This window comes from Penicillium manginii (genome assembly GCF_028828005.1).
Source record: "Penicillium manginii strain IBT 31320 chromosome Unknown utg000002l:1.0-5564898.0:1.0-5567710.0, whole genome shotgun sequence".
NCBI lineage: Eukaryota > Fungi > Ascomycota > Eurotiomycetes > Eurotiales > Aspergillaceae > Penicillium > Penicillium manginii.
This window is the reverse complement of record NW_026643103.1, coordinates 5,049,650-5,070,632: the sequence shown is the minus strand read 5'-3', so window position 1 is coordinate 5,070,632 and position 20,983 is coordinate 5,049,650. Positions and strand designations below refer to the sequence as shown.

Here is a 20,983-nt window from a genome sequence, read left to right as displayed (position 1 = left end):
CATTCTTCAAGACCCGGGCAGCCTAGACAGTCCTTTCGGTCCGGACTTGGCTTTGACATTATTCCAAGTTAACTGAAGTAAAAACACTCGCTGTGCTCATCGGAAGTGCGAAAATGGCTCACTCACGGACACAAACCAAAGTCATCGTTGTCGGCGGCGGCGGCACGATGGGCTCTTCAACCGCATTACATCTGCTTCGATCTGGATACACCCCTCAAATATCACCGTCCTTGATGAATATCCAATCCCGTCAGCACAGTCTGCTGGCTACGATCTAAACAAGATCATGAGCATCCGCTTGCGCAATAAAGTCGATTTGCAACTTTCCTTGGAGGCGCTCGATATGTGGAGAAATGATGATTTGTTCAAACCATTCTTTCATAATGTGGGCATGGTGAGTAATAGAATTACCTTTTATCTATATTTCAGAGCATTTTATACTAACAGGGTCCCAGATTGATTGTTCTTCTTCAGGGGATGGCATTGCAAATCTCAGGAAAAAGCTCCAGTCTCTCCTTGATGCGAATGTCGGACTCGAAAAGACAAATTTCTGGCTAGGAAGTGAAGAGGAAATCTTGCAAAAACTTCCTCAGTTTACGAAAGAACAGGTCAAGGTAAAAGTCGATAAACAAAATTATGAAAATCAAGTGCTGAATAGAACGAATAGGGATGGAAAGGCTTACTTTGCGGTGATGGAGGCTGGCTTGCGGCAGCAAAAGCCATCAATGCTATTGGCCAGCATCTGAAGAAGCATGGTGTGAACTTTGGCTTTGGTCGGTGAGTGAGAGAAATGATGCAGTTTCACTTTCATGAGATTCCAGTGCCTGATTGGCGCAATCTTCTAGTGCTGGCAGTTTCAAAAAGCCTCTATTCACCGATGATGAAGTCACCTGCATCGGCGTTGAGACGGTGGATGGAACCAAATATTTTGCAGACAAGGTTGTTCTGGCTGCTGGTGCATGGAGTCCGACCTTGGTTGATTTAGACGATCAATGTGTTTCAAAGGTAAATGAGTCCCCTCGATGTTCCGGACTAATGAAATATTAAAATAAACTCGGTTTCCATATTGCTTCTTGGCTGATACAAACTGCATCCAGGCCTGGGTATTTGCTCACATCAAACTCACACCCGAAGTAGCGGCTCATTATAAGAACATGCCGGTGGTATATGACGGCGAATACGGATTCTTCTTCGAACCAAACGAGTGAGCAAGGATTTCCGGTCCGGTCATCAACCACTGACTTGAAACTAACGAAATATCACTAGACACGGCGTAATCAAGGTCTGTGACGAGTTCCCAGGATTCACACGCTTCAAGAAGCACCAGCCATTCGGTGCTGCCTCTCCAAAACTCATCTCCGTTCCACGATCACACGCCAAACACCCCACGGATACTTACCCCGAAGCTTCCGAGGTGACCATTCGGAAAGCCATCGCGAGATTCCTACCACAGTTCAAAGACAAGGAACTTTTTAACCGGTCTATGTGCTGGTGCACGGATACTGCCGATGCCAATTTATTGATTTGCGAGCACCCTCGATGGAAAAACTTTATTCTAGCTACTGGCGACAGTGGGTAGGTGGAAATAAAGAACTCTTTTCAACTGGATTACTGGCTAATTCTCTATCACAGCCATTCTTTCAAGCTTCTTCCAAACATTGGGAAACATATCGTCGAGTTGATCGAGGGCACTCTATCCCAGCCACTCACCTATTCGTGGAGATGGAGACCAGGTGGCGATGCTCTCAAGTCTCGGCGTGCTGCTCCCGCGAAGGACCTTGCTGATATGCAACTAGTTACACAAAGTAGATTATCAGGCACCTTGAAGCTTTAATAAAGCTATCGCTACTAGTACTCTTATGATGTTTCCCTCAATAAATCTCACTGCATAAATATCAGGATCGTTTTAATACTGATCACTACCGACTATTAAGGAAAAATCCAAGTGAAAGAACTGTTGTCAATTAATAAAAAAGGGCCGGGGAAAATGAGTTTAATCACCAGATCTCCAAATAAGACCAAAGTTACAATTTTCCGTATAGTACATCCCTCCGTAAAAGTGCATGGTGCAAGCAACAGTTGTGAAGTCCTGTTTCATCTATCAAATAACCCGCTCCACCGTCCAATTTTCCACTCCATTCTGCAGCTTCTCGCGGTCCTCAAAGAAAGGCCTAAAAACCTTCTGGATGATGGTGTCAGGATTGTAGCCCTCAGCGTAGCCGCCAGTTTCTGGATCGTCGATACGTGCTTTGATCAGCGGCATACCGACCACAATATGAGAAGCTTCGGGGAGCGTCTGCGCAAAGAGGCGACTAAGAGTTTGCGATGCCGCCTTGGAAGCAGAAAGTGAGGAGAAAGTGACCTGTGGCTCTTTGTCAAGTACACCACCAGTAACAAGGAAGAGTGGCCACTCTCCATTGGAGATATAGTCGGAGTTGGCGTTGCGGGTGAACCACTGGCCTGCGACAAGAGTACCAATAGCAGAAACCCGGAGATCAAGCTCCAGCATCTCTATGCTGAGCTCGGAGACGTGTGATTCAGCAACATGGGCAGCATTATAGTTCAAAACGTCCACCTTGCCGTCAAATTGCAGGGCACACCAGTCTAGGGCGGTAGTAAGGCTGCTAGGATTACCAGCGTCGGCAGTGCGGTATATCACTTTTGCGTCAGCGCTTGTCCGGGCGGCTTTGACCTCGTCGGCAATCTTGGATAAGCTATTTTCGGAGCGAGAGACCAGAGCGATGTTCCATCCCAGATTGGCGAGCCAAAGAGCAAGCGACCGGGACATGGTCGATCCCACGCCGACGATGATGATGGTGCGATTTGGGGTAACAGACATGATGTTCAAGATTCTTTGGGGCGATACGAGCCAGATTGAACTTGAGATTCCATTCCATGAAAGAGACGCCTATTTATATGACACATGTACTACCCAACATTCATTGGAGTGTCCAGTAATGGTGCACACTGGTGACTACAGGGATCTAGAGTTACTCAGGCTTCGAATCCGCGTGGCAAAAACCTTGGAAGTGATCTATTCCGCAATAGCCGCTCCACGGCTGGGAATGTCACCGAGACCGCGACGGCTTGCTCACAAAAGAGTTGAAGTTTACTCATCAACACCGGTAACTTTATGTGAGTAAATCGTTTGTCTGATTTGAGCCCCACTGCTGAAAATGTCGCCGAGACGGTCGAACTTCCGCCGGTCAGGCATCTACTACTAACACTATTTTGCAGCCACTTTTCCATACCTATGTACATAGTACTACTACTACCAGTATTATCATAATACCGTGAATGTTACTACTAGTTGTTTCAAGTTCAAGTTCTGATGTGACTACTGAGATATCTAGTCTACCTGTAGGTAGGTACATAAACCGAGCTTGAAAGATTTTGCAGACCGAATTTTGGAAATATTTGAAAAAAAAAAAAAATTCTTTATTCCAGGATACCTACTACCTAGGTAGTAGTCTCAAAATTTATTCAACTTGATGGACTCGTAAATTGCAACCATCCCTTATTGTTGTTTGCTATCCCAAAAATATGCTGAATTCCAAACAAGAGCCTGGAGAGAGTCGAGAGTGAACCGAGCGGCTCAGTGAAGCAACTTGAACTGACCCCGAAAAATCTATTTAACACGAGGGCGAAACTCCAGTGTCTCACAGGACATTTAATGGCTACTCCTTAATCAGCAACATCATTCTGATCTTTTTTTAGCTTGTTAATTGTCGATTTGTTGTGGGGATATACATGAGGTCATCGCGGCCGAAGTTGACGGATATCAGCATTTCTGATTTGTATATTGAAAAAGAGAGAATTATTCAACAAATCAGCACCGATAGCTCAGGGGTAGAGCGAGGATTTGCAGTGTCCTAGGTCAGGCGTTCAAATCGCCTTCGGTGCTTGAGTTTTTGTGTTTTTGAAAAATTCAATCTGCATGGCGGGGCATTTCACCTTTTCGGCCCGCCATCATCAACCCAAATTTTTACGTCCCGGGCCCTTCAAACCTAAAACACGGATTCTGATTGGCCAATTTCATTATTTTCGACTAGCTTTATTGCTGAGAAAGAATGGAGGACTGTCTCTTTCTCTGGACAAGACCTGCAGAAACCTAACGATGAAATCGTGCGTGATCTTCGAATAAACATGTCTACCATTGTTGAGATCTGCTTGGAGGGGTCAATCTTGGCGGAAACTGAAGAAAGTATGCATGCTTGTGTAGTTTCTCCTACAGGGTCGCTTAAAGGATATCAAGTTTTCCTTGAGATGGAAGAATGAAGGGTTGAACGCTTCGTCTTTCCAGTTCGACATCCCCGTCCTTTTTCTACCGAGAAGAGATGAGACATCAGATCTTCAGGAGTCAGTATTCAAGACTCGGCGCTCTGGCCTACGAGTAGATTAGTTGTTATCTCCGAATTTATCTAGAAGAAATTCTACAGGCACTACTAAGTGGACATCCTTTTGGCCATCTGAACACGCTATCCTCTCTATCCAGGAAAGGTGATGTATGTGTATTACCACGGGTCAGTCCAACTCAAAACAATGTAGTAATTGATACACACTTTTTGGCCCGAAGGAGTAGTTATAATGTACTAGTGAAAATAGCTGGTACCTAGGTATTGTGGCTTCTACTAGTGGTAGGACCATCGGATGACTACCTATTCTGGCTTCAAGGTACATTATTAGTTACTAAGATAGTCAGCACTAGTACATACTCGGTTATCTACCTGGTGACGAGAAGGTAGGCAATGGCCTCCTACTGTAGTTCGTGGTAATACACATACAGCACCTTTTCTAAATAGTAGACAGCCTGAGGATAGGGTGTTCAGATAACCAAAGGGGGGTCCACTTAGTACTAGTAACTCCCATTTCTACGAGCATCATTCTAAATGGACACATCCTCGTCTTTGAGAAGCGGAAATTTGGAGATGCAAATGTCTCCAAGCACAGCTAAGGGGAAAGCTCAAGATCGATTGTTCCAAAAGAAACCTCATGGGTGAGAGGACTGGAGAGGATATTGTGCATCAATAAAATATATACAAGAGCTCCGGAACTCGGGAGTCATTGCATACATTCATGCCCGATTCAAACCCCTTCAAGTTTGGATGAGATTCGGAGTGATGCCACTCTTCCGAGTCTAGAAAACCACCGGGGATAGTTGGAAAGCAATATTTCTCCGAACAGCGCAATGAAAAAGGCAGGGTCAGAGTGTATACTTACTACGTACTAGTGAGTTCTAGTATACCCTAGCCTAGAGCCTAACATGCTGCAAAGACGGAGTCCCCACCGCATGGAAAATCAGGAAGACCTTCAAATGTTGAAAATCCACTCCTCTTCCTCCGCGAGAAGAGACAGATCTTTCATGCAATAATTTTGACCGCTCGCTTATCGAGAAACTCACATTTTGGGTCGGCATGATGTACAAAAAAAGCCTATCATTTGGGTTCTTCTTCAAACTTAGTGATATTCCTCTGTTCCTTTCAGGCAGCCGAACTCCTGGACTGTTTCCACTCAAGAAGGTTAGACCGCGAATGTGTTCTTCGTGCCGAGCGGAGTTTTGGATGACGCGCTCCATTTCTTCACAAACGTGAAGCAGGACTTTTACACCACTAATTTCGGACGTGGCTCAAAAAATGTAGGCTCTTGGCCAGTGCGGGAAGAAAAAAAAATTAAGTACCTGGGCATTGAAGGCGATTTGAACGCCTGACCTAGGACACTGCAAGTATTATGAAACAATTATTTGAAAATGACGAGCAGTTGAGTATTTCCATGATTAATGATGGTGGTATTGTCGCAATAACTAAAGCCGAATGCTTTGCAAAATGCTCACAGTCTATTGTTGCTAAAGCAGCCTCGGCTAATATCAACTATGGCACCGATGGCGCAGGGGTTAGCGCGAGGATTTGCAGTGTCCTAGGTCGGGCGTTCAAATCGCCCTCGGTGCTTGTTTCTTTTTTTTCCCCCGCACTCCACTGGCCTAGAGCCTACATTTTTTGAGCCACATCCGAAATTAGTGGTGTAAAATTCCTGCTTCACGTTTGTGCTATCTACACCTGGATTCTAGTTGATGGACAGACGGCCGGAACACCACTACTAAAGGGCAAAAGTTATAATCAGCTCGGATGGGGTGCCGGAGCGGGTGCCATCCGCGCAAAACGAATACTAATAGATAACCATTGTCACATAGTATGGGTCAGGAACCCCGAAATATGGTACGGCAAGGAAACAATATTGCTTCTTCTCCCAGGCACATATGTTTTGTAGATATTTTTCAGTTCCCGGGTTCTCGGTATCTGGTGACATTAAAAATATTGAAGGCTCTGTGAAGCACTAGGCGAATATACTGATCGGTAAGACGCTGGAACATGATTCTCATTCTCTACGGAAAAATGAGATGATATGGGTTCGGCCAGGCGCGCTGCCTGACTGAAAACTGACTATGACAAGTGCCGCGTTCTCGTGCGCCAGAAAACAAAGCTGGAAAAAATGAAATGTGAAGCGTAATGCTTCCCGCTTCCCGTTTGCCCTTACACTGAGATTCGAAATTGGCTTCCAAATTTTATACTGAGAAATTATCTCAGCGTGCACGTCAGTTAAAAACAGTAAAATATCTGACAAGGTTAATACATCATTGATTTTGTAATCATGAGTTTCAACAATACGCTTTCTGCTGAAATTGCCTCTCCCGAGGTGGCTGCACCTCCGAACACGTTTTCCTTAGTACAGTACGTTCAATGCGCTATATGGCGGATATTGACTAGTATACTCCGTATATGGCGTAGACTATGATTTATAAACTCGTATTGGGTGGAACCATTATGAGCTAGTACTTGTTTGTGCCGTCGGACTTCGTATTCGGACAAAACCCAAGGCAACGTAGCGTCGCACGCGACCTCTGTTTTTCGTTTTTCTTTCCCTCTGTGGACAATTAGAACCAAATAACTGCAGCAAAAGGTATTACAATATGCCTAAATTCAGAAGACTGAGGAACATTTTCTCCAAACTGAAGCCAAGGTTCGATAGGAACACAGACAACTTACATCAAAAGGGTGTGTCGTACAGAAATATATCGCTCTACGATGCCGCACGCCGAGGCGATGTATCCGCTGTGCAGCGCATACTCAGCAAACATGAATCTATCCAAGAACCTTCACAGTCCTTGCGTGCAGCATCCAGTAATGGTCACGCAGATGTGGTTCTTCTGCTCCTGCAGGATGGCGTGGACGCAAACGCAACCGATAATATGGGATATACCGCACTCCATAGGGCAGTGTATAATGGTCACGGCAAGGTCGTTCGTTTGCTAGTCGAACATGGAGCAGATCCATTCCTAGGGTCGGTTTCGCCGATGGAATGGGCAGAGAGATTATGGAATGAGGATCCTCTGGCGTTATTTCAAGAGTTGGTTCGAAGATATTACCCAGAAAAGTTAAAGGAGCAACCAGCTTCAGCAAAGAAGGCTATAAACCAAAATGGTTTGCATGATAGGGCCAGGGCTACTACCAGTCGAGGCCCTTGGCCAGATCGGGATTTTCTTTACAAGGGGGAGAGGATAACAATGTCGCCTTCTAACCCCGCATACTGGGATTGATTTCTTTCTCTTAATATACGCCAAATGCTCCTCACTTCAACTCTGGGTCTTGGATTAGCTACCTATTCAAGAGATTTTCTAAATGGCAGTCTGACAAGCAGACAGGTAGACAGGGGTATGTCCTCTCCATTGGATATTGGGTCATATACCATATCCTCACGGATATCTGCACTAGCATAATTCTCGCTTAATTATCTACTTGGTGATAGTCATGTATTACTTATGCAGCTTATCAATTAATTTTTCAGAACAAAAGGTACACATTTTCGTCCCTGATCATACTAACGACCCTATTTATCTTATGTACTTGAGGACCCTGTGTTTTTCTGTACTTGTAACTTACAGCTCGCATAATGACGTCTTGAAAGGACCTTACAATGTAAGCTTGGTGAACCAGCCCCTATGTCCGAGACTGTATCCAGCGTAGTGTATTTCGATTTGGGGTTCCAGAATCTATCTAAAAATGGAAGCCAATTTCGAATGTCCCTGTACATCCCTGAATGTGACAGGATATCTGTCAGGTCCATCTGCTCTGCGACTCCATGACACAGTTCCTTTCCGACGAGTGAACCCCGTAATCTTGCAAGACTTTTGTTCTTCATGGCCCAGGCTGCGACGGCCTTGGCGTTCGGGGCGACATTTGGAGCCTACAAGTCATGAGAACTTGAAGATTGAGAGAAGACCGCATTTCTGCGCATATATTATAGGCTGGAATGCGTTAAGGAGAGCTCAGCTGTCCCTTATCATGCCACTGCTTGGCTTTGCCACCCCTATTGTATATTAGCTGATCTGTATAAAACATGTTATAGAAGGGCTGGGTAAAACTGGTAACTCACGAAGGTGGAGAGGGACATCGCCGCAAGAGGTGGCGGGCATCGACGAGCCCTGGGGTCCAGCGCTTCCAGAGAAGCCTTAGGGGAGAGCGCCGAGTGGCTATATACTTGTTAGACATGTATTCATCATATATCTGTGCATCCGTGAGTAAGACAACTTACGAGATCGGCCAGCGAGGCAATATTGCCAGCGAGGCAACATTGAAAACGTTGTGGTAGGGTGGTAGGTATTACCTACCACAGACCCGGATCTGTGGGCAATGAGATGCCCATGGCTCTGGCGGTTGCCACCACCACGGCCATCACGACCACGATATGAGCCACCGGGAACAGTGCTGGGAGCCTCCTCCTTCTTCGCCTTCTTGCGAAGTCTCTTCTCAGCTTTCTCCTAGGCCTGTTCCTAGGGGAAAAGCGCGGCCAGGTTTGCCTTGCGGCGTTTATTGCGAGAGAGCTTCTGCAGAAGCAACTGAAATCAACTGTCAGTAATAAATCTTACAGATGCATCCTGTGATATAACTCACATAGCGAGAAGCCCAGGCAACGTGGTCGCAGACAATAGGAGGAGGGGTGGTGGGGAGAAGAAGAAGAAGAAGAAGAGACAAAAGGAAATCTAAATTAGAAGGAGCTTGATATTGGGGGCAGGTGCCGGAGTGGATGCCATCTGGATTAGGAAGGTGCCATAACAATACCTAGGTAGTAAAAATACTAGTACTAGTACGTACTCAGTTACCTACCCGACAGTACCTAAGTATTAACTAGTTAGTAACTACCTAGGTAGTAGAGATGGACGAGTATAGGGCTAATTATGCTACTAGGTTAGAAACATGAAGTAAAGCTAGGACTCGGATGGAAGTTCGGTTTGAATATTCCCCACGCAAGATTCTCCGACAGTGTTAACAGTACTACTTTTATACTCGTTAAGTAATAAATATATTCATCGATATTTCTTCAAATTTCAGTTTCATGCAGAATCTACTAGTATACATCTAGAGCCGAGGGAGGAAGGACTAACAAGTCCAATCCTAGACAAGCGGGCCGCAATACCATACCTAGCACTATCCGGCTGTCTCCTGTCGAACTTATGAGCAGCCAGACTCGTAGAGTAATATCGACAAATAAACGGACAGTTTATTATAATAATGCTTAGATATTTCAGTAGCAGGTGACATCCCACTGCCGGAGCCCTTTTGAATAATTCTGAATCAATCCATGGCCGCGAGTTAATTCCATGTCTCGTTCAGCCTTGCGATTGTCGGCCACTCCTACGGAATTTTGGAATTGACTATTCCTTGAGTACTCCCTAGCTAGATTACTAGTGACCTTTTGCACCCACTCCAAATGACTATCCCAAGAGTCCTCCTCCTTGCAAAATTTTCTCTTGTATCGTTGTTGATACTCGGGGGCGGATTCTAATTCCGCCTCGCTAGGCCAGAACGGCCAGCGAACACGTCGAATAGGCTTTCGAGCAAAAAGAGTCAATTCATTATGGATATGCAATATTCCAGGCCTCTGAGAATGTCTCCCTGAAGAGCTGCTATTATGTAGAGGAGCATGTTCGAGTTCAGGACGAAGATTTGGATCACCGGGGAGAAAATCTATCCAAAGCGGGCGATATCTCTCACCGCGAATCTGGTAATATTGAAGCACAACCTTTGCGACGTTTCCATAAGTCCCACCACTATCGACCAACTTCGTCGCGCGGTGATTCATGTGCGTGTCCATTCGGTAGAGAGCCTCGACGAGGAAGATTCCGATCTGGCTGGCAGGGACTTCCTTCTCGACCCACCAACGGAGGATCTGCATTAAGATCAGGACCTGGTTATAGGACCACACAAGAGAGGTTTCCTCGCAATGATCCGTTGGAGACATGGTCTCTTCTCTTCTCTGCTGTGTGCGTATGTCGGTTTCCAATTCAATCAAGGAAAAGGACGAGGACTTACCTCGCTCATTTTCGCACAGCTACTGCCAGTGGGGTCTGTTGCTGTGAGTAGTATTCTTTTGCTGCCCGTCCAGTCAGTTGGCCTCTTGATCAAGTTCGGAATGGGGAACTATGGCATTTACGAATGATTCATACATTTGGCCGGGTTGGACGCGCTTTGTCCCATTGGCAAGGAGCACTGTTGACAAAGAGTCTAGGAATAGATCAAACCGTATTGAAGCCAACAAAGAGTTAATAGAATTATTTGGCAATTGCCGTGAGAAAAGGAGGATGCATTGTCTTTGTCTTAAGGTAACTAAGAAATTATTTTAAGGTGCAGGTGGGTCCGGGGTCTTCGACGGTATCCCGTGGCTGCATATTCGCCCTCAAAGCACGACCTAAGAGAATCCCATCTCACCCATGTCCCACAGGGTCCCATGTAATTGGTATTCTAGTAGTATCCCACCTCGAATGCACTCCGTTTGTCAATGTTTGTCAATGTTTGCCTCGGGCTCCAGGGCTCAGGGCTGGCAGGCACCCACGCTATTCACTCGCCAATCACGGGCCAATCACAGGGCCGCGCATTCTCTATAAAATGATACTCTCACTTTTCTCACTTCCTTCTCTTCTTCTCTCCCCCACCCGACTTCCCCTCAAAAGGATTTCGGTTACTTGTGGCTCTGGGGCATTGACTGCTTTCCAAAGGTAGTCTCATGGGTTCTGGGGGTTGGACTTCCTTACCAAAGGTTGTCTTGTGGGCGTTGGCTGAATTGGCAGGATCCAAAGACCTGAACCAGTGGTGCCTCGTGCACCCGAGTTCCAAAGCGAGAAGCAAGCTAGCATGCTCGTGGAGGGGATGTCCCTGCTTTGGTCCCGGAAGTAGGTGGCAGGTTCGAATGGGACTACTGGGGGGGTGGGTGGGAACACCGTCGTTGAGAGGGGAGAAACTCGTCGCTTCTGTCAAGTCCCACTGGAATCTGGAGCTCCAGATTCCAGGGGGATCTCTCAGAAGGGATTCCCGATCGCCCGCATCGCAAGGTGCCCCTGACGTCTGCTTGTATCTCCGCCACGCGAAAGATGGTTCCCTGAGGTTGATCCTGTCGGGTTGAAAGTCCTAGCCCCGTGGAAGGAAGGTGTCCTCGATCCGCATGAGTACCCAGAGACGCGACGGTGGGAAAAGAAGGAAGCTTTTGGCGTTTCTCGAGGGTAAGTTCACTTGATCCTCATACTTAATTTTGACCTGGGCATCTGCTAATTCGTGAACGCATATCCGAACATTTTCCATCTGTGCGGTCTCCTCCGAAGGAGACCCGGCTTTGGTGGAATGAGTCGAATTCAACGCAGGAAGTTGTCATCGATCTCACATCTGGCGTGGCAGTGACGGCAATACAATGGGGAGGGGAGCTTTCTGGGGACTGACGGACTTGGAAAATGTGGGCACAAGGCGAGTGTTGGAAGCAATTCATGTACATTAGACATCTGAACGGCGATCTCAGCGGCCGTCAGCGACTCTGAAGAACCTCTTTTCGGAGTTGAGAAGCAGAGTAAAATGAATATCTCTCTTTCTCTCTCTCAGTGTCGCATGAGGATCCGCAGATGTAGATGAATGCCTCTTGGTTTTGAAACTGACCCTTTGATACCTGTACGATTCCGCAAGTTGGTAGATAGATCTCGCACAAAGAACAAGCCCTGGGGAACTTTGAGTCAACGAGCATCGCGAATAAATGGCGATGTCCACGGGCTCTTATGGAAATGGGCGCAAAAAGCCTTGAATATGGTCCGAGTCCTAAGAGATACTAGAAGCATTTTGATGAATAAGTAGGCCGACTACTTGAGCAATTCGTGGATTTGCATACATACCACCGCCCAATAGAAGCGAGCAAAGACTCAAGCGAAAGTAAGGACCAAATAAATTGTAACCTGCTTAGCAGTAATTATGTCATTAGTTATAGTTACACGCACGTACCCGTAAAATGAAGTGCTGATTAAAATACATAAGAATCGACCTTGAAGAGGAGAATGGGTAGCCGGCATCAACAGGCTGAAAACAGGGTATATGCGCACGCTATGTGAGGCTGAGCAGAGGTGCCAACGGAAGAGCATGAAAAAAGAAAGGAAGAAAAGAAAGACGAGATGTAATCCCGCGTGCATGCGTGCACGCATACCTGTACGCACCAACTACAGCCACAGAATCCACCTCGCACTGGAAATGGTTCCGCGGAAGACACCACGCAAGAGCTTGAATGCCATGACAATCAACCACACCCACCACAAAACACCAACGAGCGTCCACTCCAGGACCACAAAGCCAGTCCGACGCAACCAGCGGAAGCGGCGGCGGCGCTTTCGAAGACCACGGTCTAGCGCGTCGCTGAGTGACTTCACGGCAAGGGTGCTGGTAGTGTTCAGTTGGACGCACATGTTCTCTGCATCATCGGCTGTTGCTCGGACGCGCGGAGTGAGGGACTGATTGACCAAGGTCTCGAGTTCTTTGAGTTGGGAGCGGAGAGGGGCCGAGGTGGATGTGGTGAAGTGGTGCATCGATTGTTGGAAAGAATACTGTGTGTTTTCAAAGCGGCGGAGGAGAGTTTGCGCAGCGAGGTCAAATTCGCCGATCCGGACGACGCGGGGGACAGATGCATTAGGGCCGAAGGCATTTTGAAGCCAGTGTGGAGGTGGGTCGCGGACGCTGTGGGCTCGTCGCGCGATCTCTCGGGCTTTGATACCAGAGGATAAGAGGAGAGCTCTGGTACGTTCCACTTCGGTTTTGCCAGGAACGCCGGAGTCATTCAGTGTGCACAGACTGCGATCTGATATACTCCACGCGCGAGTCGCGCTTGAAAGGCTGGGCCGTCCGGCCTTTGCAGGCCCTGGTGATGCTCGCGCTTGCGCGAGGCCAGTTACGGGTGGTCGGGTGAGGCTGTAGGGAACAGATTGATCTCTGATATCATGTCGCTTCACACGACTGCGGTTTGAGCCCAGTGTCGGGCTGAAGTCCAATGTTCTGCTTCGAGTGAGACCGGGTCTTCGTGGAGTATCTTGGTCATCTTCTTTTCGGGACGCGGAGGCACGCTCGTGTGAGCTAGTGCCATACTCAATGGCATCGGCCGATTCATTCCGCTCATCCTGTCGCAAAGGCGACGTGAAATTTGGCAGCGAACCCATGAAACTTCTATTAGGCGTGCCCTTATCAGAGTCACGGCGAGCAAGGCGGCCAGGTTCATCGCCAATGTTTGGCAAGCGTCGTAGCAGTCCCTTCGGACCATATCGCTTGTCCATTTTCTTTCCATCGTCCTCGGAATCGCTGGAGTCTGAAGCAATGGTGGATGCAGATGATGACTTGCGAGAGTCCATGCCCTGGTCCTTCTTGAATACAAGATCACCAACCTTGGAGACTTCGTTGCCGACAAGCTCAGCTATCCGACCTGGTCCCTTGAAAATGCCGCGCAGCTTGGATTCTGGGAGGTGTTGGCCCTTTCTTCCTCTGGGGAAACTGTCAGTGCGTTGGCCGTCGGTCATACCATGCTCGTCAAAGTACGAGGAGGATACAACATCTGGCAGTGGACTGGGCTCTAGCTTTGATGAACTCGCAGCGTGCTCGGCATACTCGGAAGGTGGTGTCAGGACGTGATGCGATTCAGAGATCACATCTAGGCTCTCATCGCCGTGTTCTCGGAGCTCTCTGTCACCGTGTTTGCTCTTGCTTCGCTCGTGCCGAGCCACAATCTTGTGTCGAAGGCCCTTTTTGGCTGGTGAGGGGGACCGGCTAGAAGGAGGAGATAGATTGACAGCTATGCTGGGGAAGTAGCTGGCATTGGCTGGAGAATTAGGAGCAGTGCTATCCATTCCTTCCATCGACATTCTGGGATTGATTCGATCATCTATACTGCCGACCGAAGAGAATGAGGATTTCCTGTGCGGCCGACTTGATTTTGTATTAATGGAAAGAGGGTCGGACATGTGGGATTTGTTCTTTTCGGAGTGCAGACCGGCTGCTGGTGATTTGCCCCGAGATACCCGCGAGCCGGAGGAGTTTCGTTTGTCTCTTTCGGAAAATAACTCTGAGCTTTTGCGTGTGTGATCCCAAATCCGATGTTTGCGTTCCGAAGACTTGCGCCGGTCAGGACTAGAATCACTTGAAGCACTGCCCGAGCGTAGCCGCACCTTATCCCAGCGTGAATGCTTGCGCGAGCTTGAGCCGCTTCGGCTGCGTGCGCCATGGGAGTGGGTGTGAAATCTACTTCTGTTGCGGCCTCGTCCAACACTTTTGAACTCGTGTGCTTGTGCAGGGCGAGAACTTGACCACGAGGTTTGACGCGATGCCTGCCCATCTTCTTGGGTATGTCCGGTTTCGACCGACAGTCGTTGTCTCTCTGCACTGGGATCCACCACCTCCAGCTCGGTCAAATCTGGGTAGAGCCGGTTGCCATCTTTATCGACAATCTTCGTCTTGTTTTCAATATCTTCTGCCCAGGCCGCATCGGCCAGAAGTTCCTCTGGGGTAACTCTCCAATCCATACGCAGTCGAGGAGCCTTGATGCTATTGGTGCGACTGACGCGTCGTAGACTGGCAGAGGGAGAGGTAGTCACATCCCAATCCTCATTCTGGCAGTGAGAGGCTCTTCTTTGGCCATGTTGAAAAGAAGGGAGCTTAACAGACTGTGTTGAGTCGAGTGTCCTATGACTATATTTGTCCTCAATGGCACTAACCCAGTCGTGGACTTTTTCAACATTATGCCAGCCCTCTGCCTCCGCGTCAATTGGGCACTTTTCGCGATAGCGGACCCTCCTGTTGCGAATCATTTGCAGCGGATTATAGTCTCGGTTCATGGGTGTGGTGGTAGAACTCATGGAGTGTAGAGAGTCGCTTTCCTTTGCAGCTGAAGGAGTTCGAAGCGGGGGTAACGAAGGCAACAATCGCAAGTACTGATCAAATAGTTCAAAATGACGCCGAGCTCGTTCTGCACGAGCGAGAGTGCTCTCGGAGAACTCGTAGGCACGGCGGTCATTCCGCACTGCGGCGGGCAATAAATTAATGACTGGTGATTGACCGGGTTTTGGCGAAAGATCAGTGGCAGATGATTGTTTATGATCATGGTATGAAGAATCCCGCTGAGACCCATGTGTTCCCGGCAGTGGCATGTGTTGAGCGATAGGCCCTGGAGCTGGTTGAGCTATAGATAGTGGTTTCCGCCCTCCTGACGCCAAGGGCAACCCGGATACATTCCGCCTTCTAGATTCATTGAGATTCAATGCCAGGTTGACAATTTGTATAGAGTCCCTATCCAACCCCGGCGCAGCCTGTTCAGCAGTTTCATTTGGGCCGGACTCGGCCTGCGACGAGGTTCTAGATTGTCGGTCATCGTTGGAGGTCGTGGAAGCTTGTTGTTTGGATGCTGGTTCTGAGCTGTCAGCAGCAGCGTTCGCCGGCTCAGAAGGCGAGTTCTTATGTCGACTCCATGGGAAGCGCGATCGCTTCTTAGCTACCACGATATCGGGTTCGGGGACGCTTCGTTTCTCCGTGGGTGACTCTGATGACCTGGCGTGGTGCGAGGGTATTCTCAAGCTCTTTGAACGAGGTAACGAGTCCAGCAAGAATCCACCAGAGCTTTGGGTCCTGCGCTGAGCTGGAGTCCTTCGATCTCCATCGCGAGAGCCACTCCCCAACGTACTCCCCTCCAGCTCCCCACTCGGTCGACCATCGCTCACTGCGACGCCCCTTCGCCGGTATGAGCCGCCATCTGAATAGTTCGCTGGAAAGTTGTGCTTCTGAGGCGTCTCGTGCGGGGTGTCATTTGCCGGAGGCATTGGATCTCACGCTGTTGCGTTGTCGGGGCCGGGGAAAGGGCGGGGGAACTAGATGGCCACGCCCATCAAGGAGGCAACAGGCATTGCCAGTCAATGTCATACAAGCATGGATACTGGCAGAGGGATTCGAGTTCGCACAAAGAGCAGGAGAGGTATACGTTTCGTGTGTCCTGGAAGTTGCACGACGTCAACCTGGCTGATCTGCGGAGTTGCGCGTCAGGCAGCGGGGCTTATTAAGCACCTTCTTTAGGTGCAGGTAGTTTATTTCCCTGCAGAAATACAGAAAGTGGAGGACCGTAGTGCTTAATTTCAAGTTTCATTGGATTCAAATACTTTTTCTTCCCTTGGCAGAGGAGCCCCTGTTCCTGATACGTACGAATTCCACCAGGGCGGAGTCCGCTTGGTTGGAGAACAGCCCCTTGTATGCCTTTACGGAAATCAAGCCATGACTATCGCAGGGCTTCACAATTGAACAAAGGAAAGATTCTAGCATTTGGGTCTAGAGCAGAAAATACAACTAGAGGTACATTCCTGTAGACATGACGAAGATATACAGGACAATTTGAAATCAGCATCGCTCGAAATATGCGCTTACTCCACGCGCAAGCACTGGAGCCGGGCCTGGGTCTCGATGACCTAGAAAGCAAGTTAGCATATGTACCGGGGGAAATTAATTAGGGTTATTGTACTCACCTCAAGAGCCTGCTTAACTTCAAGAACCCTTCGCACATCACCCAACCAATCCTTGCTCAGAATCTTAGCCCATCCCTGCAGACCGTTCATCTCACGGGCAGCAGCATCAACCTTACCCTCCTCAAGAAGGTGCTCGGTGCGGATGAGGATGCTCTCAACATCATCACCCTCGGGAAGGCCCTCCTTCTTAAACATGACCTTACTCAAAACCATGCTGGCAGCGTGGCTGGCAATACCGGCGTCCTCGGGCAAAAGGCTAGCCTTGCGGACCTCACTCGCGACACGACGGAAACGCTCAATGATCATGGTAGTCGAGGGGATACCGCGTTGGTAAGCGGTGGGGTTGATAGAGGCAATGGCGGCCTCGACAACGGGGTCCTCGGCAGCCAGCTCCTTAACAGCGACCAACTCGCGAACAAAGGGGCGGGGGACCTCGGCGCGCTCAAGAGTAGAGCGGACGGCGTCCACTGCAACCTGGAGTTGCTGGGTCTTCAGGTTAGTGTCAATGACGTTGCTCCAGCCGGTAGTCAGGTTCTCCAGCTCGGTGATGCTGGCGGTCAACTCGTTCAGCTTGCTGAGACGGCCCTCGCGCTCACGCTCGACCAGACCCTGAACCTCGTGGATGTATTTGCGGTTGAGCTCGATAGCCTGCTCAACAAGCTCGTTCTGCAGGCGCTGCTCGGCAAGTTGCTGTGCACGTTGGAGCTCGGTGTTGATCTTCTCCTGGTAGGCACCGGCCAGCTTCTCGCGCTCAGACTCGAATTCTTCGCGGAACTGAGCGACATCGGTCTCGCGCATTTGGTCGAATCGGCGGATCAGCTCTCGTGCGGATTCGTCGAAGGTGGCGTGGGCCTTGTTGATCTCATCTTGAGCAGCATTGGCAGCCTCGGTGCGGATAGCACCAATCTTCTCGCCAATTTTGAGCAGCTCCTCCTTAGCCTTAGCGACGGGGGCAGAGTACTTGCTAGAGTTCTCGTCGGCGCTGATCACAGTAACAATGTCGTTAAAGGTCTTGACCAGCTCCTGCACGACACCGTCGTCACCAGCCTGGGTCTGCAGCAATTCAATGGTGCTGGAGGCAACAGCAGGCTGACGAGGCTCATCAAGAGAGACGGGCTTCTTGTCCTCGTTCTTGGTCTCCTTGGCGGCCTTGTCCTCCTTTGCCTTGATGACAGCGGCGTTCTTCTCCTCGGGCTTGGCGGCCTCGGTCTTAACCTGAGCATCATGGGCCTTGGAGCTCATGTGGGGGCCACTCTTGGAGACGTCACTGCCAGACTCCTCCTTGGTGACATTCCAAGACAGGCCGCTCTTGCTAGGGATTGTGACGGACTTGCCCTCATCGCGGGGAGTACCCTGGATGCGGTTGGACTGGCGGGAAGCGTTGGGGAATCGTCGGTAGAAGTCACGCTCCTCGAAGTAAAGCACGCATTCTTCGCCGTAGGGGACGTACTCGGTGAAGAAGTCGTGGAAGTTATCGGACTTGAGAGCCAGGAAGATGCTACCACCATAAGCAAAGCCGGAGGTCAGGATGAGGTAGAGCAGGAAACGACGGAAGCGGCCAGTCTTTCGAGGCGCAATCGCGGGTGAAGCAGGAGCAGCCTTGGATTCTGAAGAGATTCTGGATTAGCCTATACCCGGAAGTGATTCGATGCCGAAGAGAGGTTGGTGGTGGTACCTTGGCTGGCGGGCTTTGGGATGGTCTCGATAGGAATGGCGGATTCAGAGGAAGGGGTGGCAGGGGTAGGAGGCTTCGAGTCGGCGAAGAATCGCTATGGAGACAATCTACGTTAGCTGGGATTGAGGTTGGTGGGTGGATTGGCAGGGTGGTGCTCTTTCGTACCTGACCCGAGAGTCGGCTGCTAGCACCGGCCTTGGACAGCCATTGGGAGGGGATCCGTTGGCGAACAGGGGCCGACAGTAGCTGCCGACCCGGAGCAATTGAGGAGCGCAGCATGACGAGCCGCACAATCGCCGAGGGAAGTGTTTGGCAACGGATGTGTAGAAACGGGGAAGTTCAAGTTGGAGGTTCGGTCGCGATCCGCCCCGATGATCCTGCAGGCGGTCAGTTCAGCCGGACTGGCCAGTCCCGCGAAGTTGTTAGTAGTATAAATACTACTAGTATTAGTACGAGAGCTTGTTACTACCTAGATAATTTAGAATTAAATGGCCGAGATGAGATATTTTAGTAGAGATTTGCATTCTGAATTTCAATTCGAAGTTCGAGCAAGATTGGGGCTATCGTTCTGCCGGTGATCATGATCATGTCTAATGTCATACTCCTATAGTAGTACACCGGAAATATACCTAGGTGCCTATTAATTAACTACTAACAAGTAGTACTGCTAATTAGTAGTCGCATTACTAGTACTAACAGAGCATGGGTCCTACAATAGAACTTCTTAAATAGATACAATCTGAAGAAATGTATTATCTGGGCATAGCATACTAGAAAAAGAGTCTGACAAAAGGTGGACGAACGGAGGGTAATACGTGGAGGAATTTAGTCCAACAGAATCAGGTAAAAAGCATATGCTGACGCCGGGTTGAAAAGGGAAAGAGGTACAAGGAAAGCGGAAAGGAGCGCAGGCGAGTCCTGCAACAGCATGTCTAAAGCCAAAATTCCAGATGCGTTGGTGGAGAGCTGGCGAATTCTCCGATTGTCGGTAAGCCTGGCGCACCCATCGGAGAAGAGCAAAGGACCAACAAACGAGAAAGAAATCCGAGGAGAATGACCAGGCGGACGGCGAGCCGACAGAGTTATCCTGGCATTGGTGTGTGTAATAATAGCAAAAAAGGAGAGGTGGTGATAACCATTGCAACTGAACGGCCATGCTGGCCGCGCCTGGGTTGGGACCGTACGTGCGAACGGAGGAGATGTTTCGGATCACCGGAGGGCAGTTCGGAGATAATCCAAGGTGATAATCTAGCAGTTGCAGGCACCAGCACCCTGAGTGCCTGGGGCCTCGGGTCGGAGGTCGACGCCGGGTCGTGGGGCTGTCCTCAGGTTCCGGGGACCAGCCTGGTCGAGGGGCAGCTTCTTGGCGATGGCTGTGAACAACTCGCGCACATTCGTCGAGGACTTGGCGGAGGTTTCGAAGAAGAGGAGGCCAGCCTCGCGGGCGTATGCCTCAGCGTCGGCGGCGGAAATTGCTCGCTTATCGGGGCTTTCAGTGACGAGATCGAGCTTGTTGCCTGCCAGGGCAATCACAATGTTCTCATTTGCTTGTCGTTGAAGCTCCTTCACCCAAGACTTGGCTTTATCCAGAGATGACTATAGGCACCAAAAAAAGGATTAGTTAGATGCGTCAATGGGAAAGCAACCGCAAAGGTCTAACATACAGCCTGAGTGATGTCATAGACTACGACGGCGCAATTGGCATTCCGATAATACATCGGGGCCAAAGACTTATATCTCTCCTGGCCAGCTGTATCCCAGATCTCGAACTTGACTGTGGTGCTCTCATCGAGGGCGATGGTCTGTGTCAGGAAGGCGGCGCCGATTGTGGACTCGCGGTAATCGTCGAATTGATCCTGGGCGGCAAGGACAATAGTTAGTTGAACCATTCTTTGATGATGAAGCGTGGATTTGTTGCACAAAGCGAATAGAGTGCGCCCATGAGAAACTCACCTTGACGAATCTCAACACAAGGGAACTCTGGATAGCGGTTAGGTTAGCTCTTGATAAAGGATGAAACCAGCTGGATCTCGAACCTTTCCGACTGCTGATTCTCCTATAAATACGGATAGTGATTAGTTCTTGTTCTCCGAAAGTTCCGAGGCAAGTTCCGTCAAGAGGTTACCTACCGAGCAAGACAAGCTTGAACTGAGCGAATTTCGCCCCGGGGCGGGCTCCTGCTGCTGGTCGGGAGGCCATGGCCGGATCGGGGAGGCGACTGGAATGAAAGGGGTTGAGGAGTTGAGATGCAAGAGAAGGATGAGTCGTAGCCGGTAAGATTGAACGGGAGGCAAGAGGTCCTCAAGAAGAGCGAAGGGGTGGGGAGGTTGTAGATGGAGGAGTTCAGAGTTGGAAGTTCAGAAGGTCAGGCGCCTGACGCAGTTGAGCGCCCCGCTGTATCACCGCCTGCCGCAGGCAGTACAATTATTAGGAAGGAGTATACAGAAAACTGTAGAGGTATGATC

General features: G+C 49.4%; 8 protein-coding genes across 8 annotated transcripts; 2 read left to right on the top strand and 6 right to left on the bottom strand.

Moving 5' to 3' along the window:
* Positions 1–109: 109 nt before the first annotated feature.
* N7533_003191 (NAD(P)/FAD-dependent oxidoreductase) lies at positions 110–1,804 on the top strand (the record flags this gene model as incomplete). The annotated part of the gene is made up of 7 exons (XM_057099841.1): positions 110–394; positions 456–614; positions 668–777; positions 846–1,005; positions 1,098–1,204; positions 1,267–1,575; positions 1,633–1,804. Coding segments are annotated over 7 exons (1,302 nt in total), but the record flags the coding sequence as incomplete, so codon positions are not given.
* Positions 1,805–2,101: 297 nt separating this feature from the next.
* Positions 2,102–2,839, bottom strand: N7533_003190 (uncharacterized protein; the record flags this gene model as incomplete). Its single annotated transcript, XM_057099840.1, has 1 exon — positions 2,102–2,839. The coding sequence occupies one exon, from the start codon at positions 2,837–2,839 to the stop codon at positions 2,102–2,104; it is 738 nt and encodes a 245-aa protein (XP_056964976.1).
* Positions 2,840–6,964: 4,125 nt separating this feature from the next.
* On the top strand, positions 6,965–7,591 carry N7533_003189 (ankyrin repeat domain-containing protein; the record flags this gene model as incomplete). The annotated part of the gene is made up of 1 exon (XM_057099839.1): positions 6,965–7,591. One exon carries the CDS (start codon positions 6,965–6,967, stop codon positions 7,589–7,591), a length of 627 nt encoding a protein of 208 aa, XP_056964975.1.
* Positions 7,592–8,334: 743 nt separating this feature from the next.
* N7533_003188 (uncharacterized protein) lies at positions 8,335–8,727 on the bottom strand (the record flags this gene model as incomplete). Its single annotated transcript, XM_057099838.1, has 3 exons — positions 8,335–8,361; positions 8,428–8,524; positions 8,663–8,727. The coding sequence occupies 3 exons, from the start codon at positions 8,725–8,727 to the stop codon at positions 8,335–8,337; spliced, it is 189 nt and encodes a 62-aa protein (XP_056964974.1).
* An 849-nt stretch (positions 8,728–9,576) lies between these two features.
* Positions 9,577–10,293, bottom strand: N7533_003187 (uncharacterized protein; the record flags this gene model as incomplete). The annotated part of the gene is made up of 1 exon (XM_057099837.1): positions 9,577–10,293. The coding sequence occupies one exon, from the start codon at positions 10,291–10,293 to the stop codon at positions 9,577–9,579; it is 717 nt and encodes a 238-aa protein (XP_056964973.1).
* Positions 10,294–12,520: 2,227 nt separating this feature from the next.
* On the bottom strand, positions 12,521–16,150 carry N7533_003186 (uncharacterized protein; the record flags this gene model as incomplete). Its single annotated transcript, XM_057099836.1, has 1 exon — positions 12,521–16,150. The coding sequence occupies one exon, from the start codon at positions 16,148–16,150 to the stop codon at positions 12,521–12,523; it is 3,630 nt and encodes a 1,209-aa protein (XP_056964972.1).
* A 591-nt stretch (positions 16,151–16,741) lies between these two features.
* N7533_003185 (MICOS complex subunit MIC60) lies at positions 16,742–18,797 on the bottom strand (the record flags this gene model as incomplete). The annotated part of the gene is made up of 4 exons (XM_057099835.1): positions 16,742–16,786; positions 16,844–18,450; positions 18,519–18,612; positions 18,684–18,797. The coding sequence occupies 4 exons, from the start codon at positions 18,795–18,797 to the stop codon at positions 16,742–16,744; spliced, it is 1,860 nt and encodes a 619-aa protein (XP_056964971.1).
* A 969-nt stretch (positions 18,798–19,766) lies between these two features.
* On the bottom strand, positions 19,767–20,717 carry N7533_003184 (Rab family GTPase; the record flags this gene model as incomplete). Its single annotated transcript, XM_057099834.1, has 5 exons — positions 19,767–20,114; positions 20,183–20,374; positions 20,472–20,498; positions 20,555–20,574; positions 20,648–20,717. The coding sequence occupies 5 exons, from the start codon at positions 20,715–20,717 to the stop codon at positions 19,767–19,769; spliced, it is 657 nt and encodes a 218-aa protein (XP_056964970.1).
* Positions 20,718–20,983: the final 266 nt, after the last annotated feature.